This window comes from Erythranthe guttata, chromosome 12 (assembly GCF_056151865.1).
Source record: "Erythranthe guttata isolate IM_541 chromosome 12, IM_541, whole genome shotgun sequence".
Classification (NCBI taxonomy): Eukaryota; Viridiplantae; Streptophyta; class Magnoliopsida; order Lamiales; family Phrymaceae; genus Erythranthe; species Erythranthe guttata.
In genome coordinates this window covers 19,384,756-19,398,060 of record NC_142544.1, presented here as the reverse complement: position 1 = coordinate 19,398,060, position 13,305 = coordinate 19,384,756, and the positions used below count along the sequence as shown (strand labels likewise).

The following is a 13,305-nucleotide window of genomic DNA, read 5'->3' as shown; positions in this document are numbered from 1 at the left end:
CCGAGAGTCGGACATGAAATAATAATAACGAGCTCTTGAAAATAGAATCAAAGTCATGACAATACATAGAAATAGCAAGAAAATCCGTCTCAAATACCACATTAAATTAACAGAAAACCGAACCAAAAAACGTAACAACAAAGTTGGGAGTACATATGGCGAATATCACGGGCAATAAAAAGAAGAGAACCATTAATATGTTCTAACAAAACAGTCATAGTAGGCTACAGGAAAAACATCGATAAAACCAAAACACCAGAAGATGCCATTCGTCGCTCAATCCTGCAATCCAAACACATGTTTTTGCATATGGCGTAGTGCTTCTCTGCAAACAGAACAGCAAAACCTGTATACAAAAATCAATATAAACTTGAATGAAAAGGAGCACGCCCCGACAGGAGTACCTGACCCTGCAAAACTTGGAGAGAATTTTTATTAAATTATACAAATTTAATAAATAATCGCCTAAAACCTCCATTATTCAGCTCACCCCGTCGTTGGTTGTACAGAAGCGCAAACATACCCATTACATACATATTCTTATATGACACGGATTTTTATTTCTAATACGAGAAAATATGGCCTATCGATATGCAGACACTCAATATTTTCTATTGCTCAATCAATATTTTATATCAGCTACGACCACATTATTTTCCTTAATTCTTGCATGGGCTAATTAGGTTGTAATGATATATATGTGCAATTACGTGCCTAAAGCTTTTTCCTGCTGTTCTAAAAGAAAGGGAGAAAATGGTCAATAAATGGAGATTTTGACCACGTGAGAAAGAACCTCCCTCCACCTGCACAGTGAAAAAAGGGCAGTAAGCCTTTTCTCACAGTGCTCCATATCTAACCAAAAGAAAATCGGAAACAAACAACCGAAAATCAGCATAAAGGGCACAAATGGAATAAGAAAAAAAAAAACCAGAACACAGACCGTAAATATCTCCGTAAGCCTTTCAGAAGTCGTAATTCCCATCTTCTTGCTGTGATCGGGGGGCGCTATTTTCGTTCGATTGGCCATCGTTTTGCTGGTAAGCCCTGCTTCCACTGTCGTCACTTTTACTAGTATTATTCTCTACAGCGGGGCCCGTCTCCCTTTCCTTATTCCACTGCTCAATCTTTGCCCTTCTCTCAGCACTGCTTTCCCTAACTGGACTTCTGTTTCTCCTTCCGCTAGGTGGACTTCTGCTTCTTCCGCTCCTCCGATCAGGGTTTCTGCTTCTAGGCCTTCTACCCCTATCACCACCCCTATCACCGCCCCTATCACCGCCTCTGTCACCGACTCTATCACCGCCTCTATCACCGCCTCTATCATGGTGACGGTGATCTCCTCTCCTCCCAGAACCACCACCATGTCGCTCCTCGTGGTTTCGATGACGTGGACTAGGGCTCCTGCTTCTGCTTCTGCTTCGCCCAGACCTTCGTCCACTCCTTCGGAATAATTGTTGTCGCAGCTCTCTTCAGACAAAAACAATGCGTCAACCAACAGAGGACATGGTAATAAAGACTTGAAAAAAAAAAGAGTTTTAATCAAAGACACCTGCTTATCTTCTTCAGATGCATGAAGTTACAGTAGCCACCTCGGTTACAAACGTTTTCCTCGTACTGCCTACAGGTTGCTTCACGAAAATCCGTCACCGGGGAGAAATCAGCAATGATTGGACGCCCTATGTAAATTCAACATTTGCACTATCAAAACCAGTGCAAGTAATCCTCCTCGAGAACATAAATGTGACAAACAGAAATATACCACCACAGAATTATTAACTCTTTCTCTGGAGCACATTTCACTGGTTATTCTATTACGATCCTATATAATTTACCAGTACGTAAATTACATCGACCATAAATTTCTGTGTAGCTGCATGAAACTAAACCTACAGTATGTATTTAACTGTATAAACGGGATGCATCCTTTTCCAACAACGTGTTTAACAGATCACTTCATTGGGATGGAAGCATTCGGAGGAGGGGTTTCGAATTCGAATGCATAATAACAAATCCCTTACACTTGTTCGGCTAAAGGTATTTGATGATGGATTTCAAACCTTCGTCGAAATCAAATCATTCCATCCAAATGGAGCCGAATATTATTTTCTAGAGAATTTTGAGATTCAGCCTCATACATCCTATTTCTTCATCCATTAATGTATTTCTTTACAACCTAAATCAACAAGTACAATAGTTATAAGAAAACGAGGAGCACTAACCCTCGTAAGACCTTCCGGTAAGATTCTGAAGAGCTTCTTGAGCTTGATCTTCCTCCCTAAACTGGATATAGACATTACCCACCATGTGGTCAGCCAAATTATCACAGATATTCAGGTTCTGAATGTCACCATACTTGCTCAGCTCCTGAAACAAATCTTCATAGAAATCCTGTTTTCCGACAAACAATATTCAGACAAAACGAGTATACAGGATTTCAGACAAAAAAATCGATCAAACATTATAAAGGATGCTCCTTAACTAAAGGAGGCCCGAAAGACATACTCGATTATTCTTAAACTAATTTTTTTTTAAGTTAGCTTTCCATGCTTTTCATCTTCTTTAATCTTTACTAAAGTTCCCACACCAGATCTTCCTTTGTCAAAATAATACGATGAAAGGAATTGACATGTTTGTTTGACCACAAATTACACAGCAAATGAATCCAGAACTAAACCTAAAATAGTTTTAAAATTAAGTAACAGTAAAACCACCCAAAATTGGATAAATTACCAGAGCTACAGTCTCCAAAATAATTGGAAAAAAATAAAATAAAAACCGAAATCGCATCCTTCTCAAACATGAATGAATCTATTAAAAAAAAAAACAATATAGATGAATTGAATGGGTAAAAATAAATAGGAGGGGAAACCTCAAAGTGGGATTGGATCTTTTTGGGGTCAAGGGGTTGGCCCTGGGGGTCGACGCCGGGGGTAATCATATCAGGACGCTGGTACATGTTGGAAAGCACAATCGTAGGGCTTGTCGTCGGCTTCGTATGCAGACGCGAGCAACGGTCGCCGTGACGGCACGCTCCGATCTTGAAGTAGAATGGGCAATTAACCCTGTCCTTCTCCGTCCCGAATATGGAAGCCAAGTGTTCCGCCATTCTTGTCTGATAATTCTTCTGCTGAGAAGCTCACCCTTTTTCTTTTTCTTTTATCGAAGACCGAATGATACGCGCACTAGGGTTTGTAAATATCAATATTCTTTACACTATAAATAATATAATGTTGGAAAACTGTCATCACAGCTGGTTTGCCCGAGAGGTTAAGGGGGAAGACTTAAGATCTTCTGCACATAAGTGCGCATGGGTTCGAACCCCATAGCCAGCAAGTTTTTTAATTCCTCTTATGTTTTTCAATATGCACTAATTATCTTTCAATTTTTTTTAAATTTAAATGTTACATTTGGACTACATATTAGCGACTAAAAATTGTACAAAGTATTACTTCAAATGCTAAAAAAATATTCTCCCTTCAATACTTTTGAATTTTAGTTATTTAACTTTTTTATTTGTCCTTAATTGCATAAAGATTTACATATTATAAATCAACCATGATTAGCATGCACATGTAAGTATTAAATTTAGCCATGCATAATTCCTTGCCAACAAACCCTTTTAACAGGCAATAATTGGTATGCAAGTGTTTCCTATGATCAGTATCAATTTAAGGTAATGAAGCTAATCACTAAAACTCAATCCAAGCAATAATATGACTAACAACTGGTTCAACTTTTGTGAGGCAAATTATCAGTACAAAAACGAGCTTAACATGCTCAGCCTTGAACAACAAAAGTACTACATTATTAAAAAAAAAACATGAAGGGCTCAAACGGTGCACGGAAGCTGGCTCCTGCATATCCCGCTTCTCAACCGAGTTCCTCTTCGATTCTCAACAGCTGCAATTAAAAATAAAACTAGCGTCAATCGTATTAGGTAAAACTTGCAATAGTTTATGCATGAATAAAACTCGCAACACGTTAAAATGTTTAGGGGAACCTATGGTGATTAGTGGGCAAGTGGCAAACGCGTAATTGTACATGAAAGCATGGGATTGACATACATACATACATACATACATACATACATACATACATACATACATACATACATACAACACAAAATGCAGTGCAAAGGTTCACTGTGAATTCTTCTTCATAGACGTCAAAAACCTCGATAAAGAAGTCGCAAGACAAATACTCTTCAACTACATTGGCCGATGAAGGAGTTAAAATGTACTCAACAAACACGTACTTTGTAGTTCGTATCTATTATCCAACATCTCCGCACAAGAAAACAAACACGATCGAATTAGCACAAAACCACGAGTTAATTACTATAGTTATCAATACGAAATGCAGATCACCTCACTCACTACAACATTTTCAAGAAGCCAACTACACATTCTCCGAAAGTTCGAGTCAGCTTGATAACCTATTGGCCACTCTTCAAAGTATATACATCCCAATTTTGTATTAACTCGATGTTCGAAATGATTAAGAAATAACAAATCAAACCACTGATTATCATATCCAATTTGCACATTTTATTTCAAAGCATAGGATAATAAATCAAGGGAAAAAAACAACAACCAATACATGAGCAGATCCCTCAATTTCAAAAGTGAATTAACACAAAGAGAGAGAATTAAATACTCTTAAATGGCCTTGAGCAAATCCTCGGCGCTGCTAACATTGAAAGCGCCGCCCTCCTCCAGATTCAAGGTTTTCACAACTCCATCTTCGGCGTAGATCGCGTACCTCCTCGACCTAACTCCAAGGCCAATAGGCTTGTCGCTCAAATCCAGCTCGCATCCAATTGCCCTAGTGAAATCGCCATTTCCGTCGCTCAACAGCAGAACCTCATCCCCAATTTTCAGATTCTCCTTCCACGCCTTCATCACGAATGCGTCGTTCACGGAGATGCAAGCGATGGCGTCGACGCCCTTCGCCTTAAACTCCGCTGCCTTCTCCACAAACCCCGGGAGGTGTTTCTGCGAGCACGTGGGCGTGAACGCGCCGGGAACGGCGATGAGGATGGTCTTTTTGTTGGCGGTGAATTCGGCGACGGAGACGGTTTGGAGCTCGTCGGTGGAGTCGAGGTAGGAGAGGGTGGCGTCGGGGAGCTTGTCTCCGACGGAGATGATGGCGGATATTTTGGGGGCGGTGGAGAATCTGAGCGACTGAGGGCGGCGGAGAGGAGAAGAGGCAAAAGAGGAGGAGAAGAGTGAGCTTGGATTCCTGCGCGTGGAGAGGAAGGATAACGGCTGCTTGAGTTTGGGGGAGGAGGAGGCGACGAGCTTTGAGACGGCGAAAGTGGCGGTTGCTGCGGTGGCTGCTGCCATTGTTGTTTGTGGGTGGAAAATGTGAAATGCAGAAGAAATCAACACAGGGGAAGTGTGTGTGTGTGTGTTGTTGTTGTTGGCGTTTGTGAATTTGTTGGGCGGATATTGCAATGAACGGTGACTTGTAATTTATCAGGGAAAACTGACCGAATATTCCTCTAAAAGCCCATTTAACTTTATCGGGCTTTCTAAATAATATTTTACTGGATGGAGGAACCCGGCCCAACGGCTATTCATTTTTGTTTTTAAAATTATATTTTGGAGACAAATTTATTAGTCTTTTTGTCCAATTAATTTATTTTTTAGTTGTTTTTAATTTTTATTTGGCCAACAATTTTTTTTTTTAAATATTATATTTTTAATAACATAATTGAACTATTTCCAATTATTCTAATGTAATAGAACATAAGAAATCTTAAGGATATTAAAATTAAAATTTAAAATACAAATTAAGTGGTGTTTGAGGAGATAAATGTCACAAAACTATGTTTTTTAAAATCGGATTCAACATTGACCTGACAAACTACTAGATCACGGTTGGATCGGTTCAACTGAGTTCCAATCAGTTTTTTTCATTTTTTATTTTATAATTATTTATACATAAATTTTATAGTAGGTAAAACATAATTTCTTTTGCACATATTAATTGATTACTCATTTCTAATTAAAGCATAAAATCAAACTTATTTTTATTTAATGCACGACATTTATTTATTTATTTTCCTTAAAAAAACATTATCATACGCGAAAAAAAGATTGATCTTACACCACGATCATATATTACGGTTCGACCGACCAATTAAACCAGACCGGATAAGGCAATAGTTCGCGATTCAACCAAGCAATCGGATTTCAAACACAGGTGACAAACAATATTTGAGAGGGGTGCAAAGTGTACATAACCCTTAATTAAACCAGTAATTTACGTGGTGTTCTAATTTCTTATTTTATTGTCACAAATTACAGAAGATGCTGCAAGTTCATGATGACCTGCTCGAGTTGCTTACAAACCGAACTCAACTCTCAACACATCTGCATATATTACAAAAACATTTAATAAAAAAAATAAAAATAAAAAAACACTAAACATTGGGCTGCAATCTGGGATCAACATCAACCCTAGCCACCCCTTCCACGGCGAGTTTCGGCGCATCAACCTCTCCCACCACCATCCCCTCCACACCGCTAACTTCCCCCTTCAGTATTCTCTCCTCCGCCTCCTCATCCACGTAGTTCGGATCGTTTTCGTCCATGGCCGCCGGCACGTCGTCCAGCTCATTCGCCGCCGCCTCCGCCGGACCCTCCCACGTGTACTTCCCGCCGCGGCCGGACTTGGGCGGATTCAGGCCGAGGGGCAGGCCGTCAACCGGGTGGCGATCCTTCCTGTGAACTCCTTTGTCGATGAGCTTCTTCTGGATGTGTTTCAGGGTGTCGATTTTCTGCGTGTCGACAACTTCCACTTTCTCCACGTGCGTTTGCCCTGCTTCGTCTCGGCTCACGCATCGAAACGTCACCGTTTCCTTCTTGTCGTCTATCGGCTGCATCTTGCTATAAGCTTGTACGGTACAAGCCGGCTATGCGCAATAACTAGTGGTGTGTTTGGCGCCGGTCGCTTTTAAATAAGAGAAGAAGAAGATCAGATCATCCATACCCAAACAGGCGGTGGCACAACTAATCGAGGCAAAACGGCGTTGTGCCACGTGTAGATTTTGCCACATCAGCTACAAGTCTTGGAACCTAGTAGAAAAAGTCCATATTCATAATGGGCCCTTACTGAATGTAGTGGCCCATTAGTTAGGAAAACTATCGCGGCCCGCCCTAACTTATTTTCGTAATATAATTAAAAAACAATATATAATAAAATAATTATGTATTAATATATAAAAGAAATAAAAAATAGGTTTGAGCTATTGAGCTGAAAAAACTCGAATCGAGCTCAGAAAGTAAAACTCGATCGAACTAGAACCTGGCTAAATCGGCTCGATCTCACAAATTTAGTAGGTTCGGCTTGAGCTCCGCTCGTTTGAGAAAAATACTAATAAAGAATGACTGGGAAAGTAAGTCTAAGGAATAATTAAAGTATAAATAAGCCAATCGATTCTTTTTTATTATTCATAAAGAAAGAAAATAACCCCCACTATTATAAAGAAAATAGTAAAAGCATAAATAAGAAAATAAAAAGATTCGTTTGGATTATTACGACTCCCCATTAGGGCCACTGGGTTATGTTAATCTTCAAGTGGATATTAAAAAAATAACAATAAATTAAAAAAACAAAGTTTCAAAATGGATATTAAAAGAAAAATATGATTTTGTGTGTCATGCTTTATAAATAATAATAATTACGTCTATAAATATAATTAACTACTAGTCCACTATCAAAATAAAAAAATATATATATTTACATCCACCGGATAAACCAAGAAGTCTTGTCACTAGTGTAACGCATCCATACAAGCCAATTATTTCTTGTACGTACACACTATAATAATTCGGAATTCCAACAGATATCAAGGGTAAAATAGTCATTTCCAAGGGTACGTGCATAGTACTATCATCAATTCGGAATTCCAACAGAGAGGAAGACCAAAAGGCAAAAAGACCTAGAAAAACAGTAGACTCTCAAAACAATCTTCCGATTCTATATAATGCCACTCCTATAACCACTCTCCGATCACTCACAGTCAATACATCAAGTGATAAAATGGCGGAAAAATCAAAATTGAAACTTGTGTTCTCCGACGATGAAAGCAGCGGCGACGACGACTACGATTCCGGCAACGACGTTGATCTCGGCCTTTCGTTGGATAAACTCAATCTCGGCCCTAAGAAGAAGCTTCTCGTGCTCTGCCTTGGCGGATTACTGGTTCACAGGGTTCACCTGAAGAATCAGTCCACTGTTCGAGGACTTCGCCCCGACGTCGTTTATGGAAAATTCTGGGGTAAAGTTACCATCTTTGCATTTTTCATCTAGGGTTTATTTTGTTTTTCCGTCTAATTTTGCTTCCCCAATCTCAATTTTGCGAGACAGTTTTTAAGAGGCCATTTTGCACTGATTTCCTGAAATTCTGCTTCGAACGATTTGAAGTTGCGCTGTGGTCCTCTGCAATGGAGTTAGTTAAACCATAACCCTAATTTTTAATTATTTTTTATTTTTTATTTTATCTCTGTTTTGATTGTGCTTCATTTTTGGTTCTGATCAGACACAATATAGAAGGTATTTTGGATAATATCACTGGTGGAATGAGGAACAAGTTCCTGTTTGTTTGGGTAAATTTCATAAACTCTGCTCTACACAATTTTTATTCTGAGAATGGTAATTTTATTTAATTTCTTTTACCAGAATCAAGATGAATGCATGGAATCAGATTATTTCTGCCTCCATAACAATAAAAAGCCACTGTTTCTGAAGAAGACGAAAGACCTGTGGGAGAAGAAGTCATTAAAGGGACAATACTCTGCTTCGAACACTCTCTTGATTGACGACGAACCCCACACATGCCTCCTCAATCCGGTACCTTTTCCCGGTCAAGAAAATCGTACTTAATTTTATTTTTAATCTGAAATACAAGTTAAATCATGTTAGTATTTGTTTATTTGCAGCCTAATACAGCAATTTTCCCTCAACCATACAAGAAGCACGACCGCGGAGATACCTTACTAGGTAAGATATATATAACTAAAATTATTTCGAATTACAGCTTATACGATTCTGTTTTTGTATGGTTAATAAACTGTTTTTCGTTCGGAAAATTGTTCAGGTCCAGATGGAGAGCTTCGAAAATACCTAAATGGCGTAGCAGATGCTGAAGATGTTCAGTCTTATGTTAAAGATCATAAGATTGGACAGCCTGCGATTACACCGGAACATCCAGATTGGAACTTCTATTCCAAGGTTGTTCGTCGTTATGGCAAGAAAGAAGAAACAACTGCAGAAGGTTCCTCATCTAAGTGAATATTATTGAGTGATGGGATTTGCTATGAAATGAGTATTGAATAATATGAATTAAAAGTATTATGATGTTATGAATTTGTGAAGCTCCCCTTGGTAATGGATTTCTGTCTTTGAAGCTTTGAAATGTTATTAAGTATGTTTTCGGTGTTCCGAAAAATGCAAGTTCTGCTGTTTCTTGATGAACTATTGCTTCATTCACAACCATATTTTATTTTATCAATCTCTTAATAATGTATGAAAATAAGAAAATTAAAATGCATTTTCAAACGTTGAAAGTATGTGTAAATTACGGCGATCTCATGCCACCTTCTTACACGTTCATTCTAGCGGTGCCAAATTCATTGGAATCTTCTAGATTATGTAGAATACTCTGAAGTTTGTACTAGTTTTACCCCGATCGAGCTCCATATTTAAAAACAAGATAATCATAAAATGTGTCTCCTGACATTTAAATATCAGATTGAGGTGCATCGTAAACTATATTTTTGCAGTGAACATGTACGAAAATTCTTGGTTGAGGGGTGATTGTAATTACTTAAATAAGAGCAGTTTTTTTTGTAATTTAAACTTATTTCATAAGGGTGGCGGTAATTTACCTGTGAAAGTATTCATATCTTTAGTAATAAAAATAAGTGACTTGAATATGCATTATAAAATAAATACTAAACGTTATATATTATAAAATAAGAAGTGACTAAAATGACCTTGACTCGACAATTTGAAACCGTCTCTACATCTCACTCAGCAATTCAAACACATGATAGTGGTGATGTGGATTTCATCAAGAAAAAAAAGAACTGAAACTGCAGTGGATATATAAAACCACCTCATCACAAGTTTCTAAAGCAGATCTAAACCATGTGTTAACACAACCAGTTAAAAATCCTTAACATAAACCTAAAGAGTTAAAGCTGCAAGAATTCAAATCGGATCAGCAAATTAAACAAGAGAGACCGAAAAAGAAAAAAGAAACGACTAGGTTTCAATGCTCCTCGAGAGGTAAAGACAAGTTAATGTCTGGATACGGTCTCTGATTATCGGAACCGTTCCAGTCAGCAGTATCGGTCGATGCGGAATTCGGCATATCCTTATTGCTCAAGCTGTTATCTCCTTCCCCTAGACTTTGTACCACAAACTGCGTTTTCTGTATCGGGTACGCGCTGATTTCTGGTGCCGCCTGTGATATTGGTGTTGCCGCTGTGACTGTTGCCGGAGCACACTGCAACGAGATTTTTGCCATTCTTGACTCGTTGTTGTACTTTCTTTTCGGGATCTTGATCCCGTTTGGCACAAAGCTCCCCACCACAATCTAGCAAAGTGAAGCATAAATTATACGTATAATATATATACGTAAAATGTATATCTAAATATTGGGATAGATATTTTAACTGACCTGGATCGGACTAGCGGCCATGAGCAAACCAGCTACACCGCCGCCAATAACACGGCCATCCGGGCTAGCCAATGAAACACTTAATCCACCGGCACGGCTTTTCATTCCACCACTATCGGAAACTGTGTACGATCCGGTCAATGTTAATATCTCAAAACGCCCCTGCAAATAATTTGAATTGTTTCATCATAAACACTATATTCCGGAAGCATCATATCACAATCCACCATAATCAGACATATGTACCAAAAAGATCCGCCACTGATAATGGATACCTTAAAAAATAACAATAAAAAAAACATAGTAATTGAATACGAGGATGAGAGATCGTGCCTCGTATGTTAATAAGCCACCAGACGAACCAGGCTGTCGAAGTGTAACATTGGAAACGGATCCATTGGCGGAAAGAACACAAATTCCTCGATGACCCTTTTGAGCAAACGTAAGTATCTTACCGGCAACATCCTGCGGTAGCAACTCAAACTCATTACAACATGTGTTTATAAACCAAAAACTGTACATGAAGAAAACGTGCTTCAATTAGATCTGAGAAGACAAACCTCTCCTGTATGTACAGTGACCACGTGTGGTGTGAAATCCCCTCCTGCTGTGTTTGCAAACAATTCACCTGCGGTGGTGGTGACAGATAAATCATGTAAGAAATTTACAGTTCATAACCCAGAGTTGACCATGGTCAAACTCAGATCTTCTTCCAGCTAACACCCACCAATTTTATTTTTTTTAAATTAAATATGAAATCCGATGAGGAAATATTCAAATCTGAAATCTGAAAATGAAAGAGGGGTGTAGAAATGAGATTGAAGGTACTGACCTAAAGAAGCGAGAATATTCCAGTTGCCGGAACCAGACGACCGGCCACGCCCCTTTTTCGAGGCGGAGGAGTATTCGTACGACGGAGGAGTTGACAGCGTGAAGCCGGCTTGCTGAGCCGTCGGAGATCTTATATACGCCGGATTTAAGTTCCCATCTGCGTCATACTTTCTGGGTCTCCCCCTCTTCTTTTTCCCCGTCGTCGAATCACCGTTCCCACTACCAACACCGGCAACCGCTCCAGTTCCACCACCCAATACGCCGCCACCGCCGTCAACGACTCCGCCGCCACCAATAACTCCACCACCCACACCCACGGCGGGTGAGTCGACCACCGCCGCAGTCTTCTCAATCACTCCCGGAAGCACGCCGCCCTCGCCGGCACCGCCACCGCCGCCGTGGCCAAGGTCAACATAACTACCACCACCACTCAACGGCGGCGACTCGGACTCCGGGTTCCCACTCAGTGAACCGGAATCGGTGCTTTCCCTGTCTTCAACTTCCATTCTTCCTTCTAAAACCCCTGGCAATTCACCAGTGTGTTTTTTGAAAGCTTAACAGCGAACAAATGGCGCCAGAAAATTTCAAGGCAGTACACCGATTTCTATTTACTCTGGGTAAAATTATTTGTTTGTCTGCTTTCAATTTTTAGCTTTTATTTTGTCTGTGGGGAAAGTTTGTAAAGTAAGAGTTCCCTCCATTAATGGGGTCGGAAAGAAGAAGAAGAGAAAAAGAAAAAAACCAAGGTTTGTCTTTGTCTGGAGTTTGGTGTGGTAATTTCTAAAATGACCAGAAAAAAGTGAAAGTTATTATTATTATTATTATATTTTATTTTATTATATTGTAATGTTCTGGAAATAAATAATTATTGCGCCTTATTATAATCACCAATTACTAAATAATTGGGTTGATTTGTTTGCTAATGTGGAGATTACAAAATAATATTCGAATATTGTTTTAATATTATCAACATTAAATATAGCAAGATTTCGTATTGTGTTTATCAATTAATTAATAAATAAATAAATAATAGGCTTGATTTGTTTGCTAATGTAGAGATTTCAACTAGGGTTTTAATATTTTGAAATAATGCTAATTAAATTTATGTACAATTCTGTAATGATATTCTCGATTTCAATTTCTTGTTTGACATATTTTATTTTTAATATTTCAAACTAAATATAAGGAATTATTTAATATGGATATTCAATTTTTTGGGTACGTTTTTAAAATAAAAATCCTTAGGTATATGTTTTTTTAGCAATTTTTTGATTTTATAAATATGCCATATAAATATATAAGTTTGTGTTTATATATATATTTTTTTGGGTAAATTACAACCACGGTCAAATTATAAAACCCCCTCCTATTTGGATAATTACAACCACCCCTCAAATATAAAATCTTTTACAAGTCCACCCTTGCAGTTTCAAATTTAGTGGAATCTTTGAGATTAAATGGAATATTATCACTTTTGTACCCGTTTTATCCCATTCGAACTTTACATTTAGAAGCAAGATGATCATAATATGTGTTTTTTAGCTTGTATATATCAGATTGTGGTGCATCAAAAACTGTATTTTACATAAAACGAGTACAAACTAGAGCACATTCCACGAAATCTAGATGATTATGTTGAATTTGACACCATAAGGGTGGAGTTGTAAGAAAAAAATCATAATTGAGGGAGGTAGATGTAATTATCCAAACAATAGCGGTTATTCCGTAAATTGACCATACCTCATGGAGGTGGTTGTAATTTACCCAATTTTTTTTATATATCA

At 38.4% G+C, this 13,305-nt stretch overlaps 5 protein-coding genes and 1 non-coding gene across 7 annotated transcripts; 2 read left to right on the top strand and 4 right to left on the bottom strand.

The window, feature by feature from the left end:
* Positions 1–72: 72 nt before the first annotated feature.
* LOC105956744 (splicing factor U2af small subunit B) lies at positions 73–3,319 on the bottom strand. 2 transcript variants are annotated; one of them, XM_012980637.2, is made up of 5 exons: positions 2,867–3,183; positions 2,217–2,385; positions 1,547–1,673; positions 941–1,464; positions 73–346 (listed from the first exon to the last, which is right to left on the bottom strand). In XM_012980637.2, exons 1-4 carry the CDS (start codon positions 3,101–3,103, stop codon positions 963–965), a joined length of 1,035 nt encoding a protein of 344 aa, XP_012836091.2. In that variant the 5' UTR covers positions 3,104–3,183; the 3' UTR covers positions 73–346; positions 941–962. The 2 variants fall into 2 exon arrangements, with proteins under 2 accessions (XP_012836091.2, XP_012836089.2); XM_012980635.2 differs by having other exon boundaries at positions 73–1,464; positions 2,867–3,319.
* Positions 3,247–3,329, top strand: TRNAL-UAA (transfer RNA leucine (anticodon UAA)). Its single transcript has one exon. It is a non-coding gene; the product is annotated as a tRNA-Leu (tRNA).
* A 358-nt stretch (positions 3,330–3,687) lies between these two features.
* On the bottom strand, positions 3,688–5,510 carry LOC105956742 (Thioredoxin superfamily protein). Its single transcript, XM_088826066.1, has 2 exons — positions 4,654–5,510; positions 3,688–3,897 (listed from the first exon to the last, which is right to left on the bottom strand). The coding sequence occupies exon 1, from the start codon at positions 5,340–5,342 to the stop codon at positions 4,656–4,658; it is 687 nt and encodes a 228-aa protein (XP_088682192.1). The 5' UTR covers positions 5,343–5,510; the 3' UTR covers positions 3,688–3,897; positions 4,654–4,655.
* An 846-nt stretch (positions 5,511–6,356) lies between these two features.
* LOC148766686 (plant/protein) lies at positions 6,357–7,116 on the bottom strand. Its single transcript, XM_088826599.1, has one exon. The coding sequence runs from the start codon at positions 6,884–6,886 to the stop codon at positions 6,425–6,427; it is 462 nt and encodes a 153-aa protein (XP_088682725.1). The 5' UTR covers positions 6,887–7,116; the 3' UTR covers positions 6,357–6,424.
* A 657-nt stretch (positions 7,117–7,773) lies between these two features.
* Positions 7,774–9,480, top strand: LOC105956741 (uncharacterized). The gene is made up of 6 exons (XM_012980633.2): positions 7,774–8,284; positions 8,374–8,455; positions 8,546–8,612; positions 8,686–8,856; positions 8,946–9,006; positions 9,104–9,480. The coding sequence occupies exons 1-6, from the start codon at positions 8,047–8,049 to the stop codon at positions 9,295–9,297; spliced, it is 813 nt and encodes a 270-aa protein (XP_012836087.1). The 5' UTR covers positions 7,774–8,046; the 3' UTR covers positions 9,298–9,480.
* A 612-nt stretch (positions 9,481–10,092) lies between these two features.
* On the bottom strand, positions 10,093–12,312 carry LOC105956740 (AT-hook motif nuclear-localized protein 7). The gene is made up of 5 exons (XM_012980632.2): positions 11,523–12,312; positions 11,251–11,318; positions 11,024–11,155; positions 10,691–10,852; positions 10,093–10,606 (listed from the first exon to the last, which is right to left on the bottom strand). Exons 1-5 carry the CDS (start codon positions 12,025–12,027, stop codon positions 10,280–10,282), a joined length of 1,194 nt encoding a protein of 397 aa, XP_012836086.2. The 5' UTR covers positions 12,028–12,312; the 3' UTR covers positions 10,093–10,279.
* Between the last annotated feature and the right edge of the window lie 993 nt (positions 12,313–13,305).

Coding starts and splice junctions, on each gene's coding strand:
- LOC105956741 (XM_012980633.2), top strand. CDS start 8,047: ATGGCGGAAAAATCAAAATTGAAACTTGTGTTCTCCGACGATGAAAGC. Junction 8,285..8,373: donor CGTTTATGGAAAATTCTGGG/GTAAAGTTACCA, acceptor TTTGCGAGACAG/TTTTTAAGAGGCCATTTTGC. Junction 8,456..8,545: donor CTGTGGTCCTCTGCAATGGA/GTTAGTTAAACC, acceptor GGTTCTGATCAG/ACACAATATAGAAGGTATTT.
- LOC105956740 (XM_012980632.2), bottom strand. CDS start 12,027: ATGGAAGTTGAAGACAGGGAAAGCACCGATTCCGGTTCACTGAGTGGG. Junction 11,319..11,522: donor GAATATTCTCGCTTCTTTAG/GTCAGTACCTTC, acceptor CCACCACCGCAG/GTGAATTGTTTGCAAACACA. Junction 10,607..10,690: donor TGGCCGCTAGTCCGATCCAG/GTCAGTTAAAAT, acceptor TCACTTTGCTAG/ATTGTGGTGGGGAGCTTTGT.
- LOC148766686 (XM_088826599.1), bottom strand. CDS start 6,886: ATGCAGCCGATAGACGACAAGAAGGAAACGGTGACGTTTCGATGCGTG.
- LOC105956742 (XM_088826066.1), bottom strand. CDS start 5,342: ATGGCAGCAGCCACCGCAGCAACCGCCACTTTCGCCGTCTCAAAGCTC.
- LOC105956744 (XM_012980635.2), bottom strand. CDS start 3,103: ATGGCGGAACACTTGGCTTCCATATTCGGGACGGAGAAGGACAGGGTT. Junction 1,674..2,216: donor TACCGGAAGGTCTTACGAGG/GTTAGTGCTCCT, acceptor GAATTTACATAG/GGCGTCCAATCATTGCTGAT. Junction 1,465..1,546: donor CATCTGAAGAAGATAAGCAG/GTGTCTTTGATT, acceptor TTTTGTCTGAAG/AGAGCTGCGACAACAATTAT.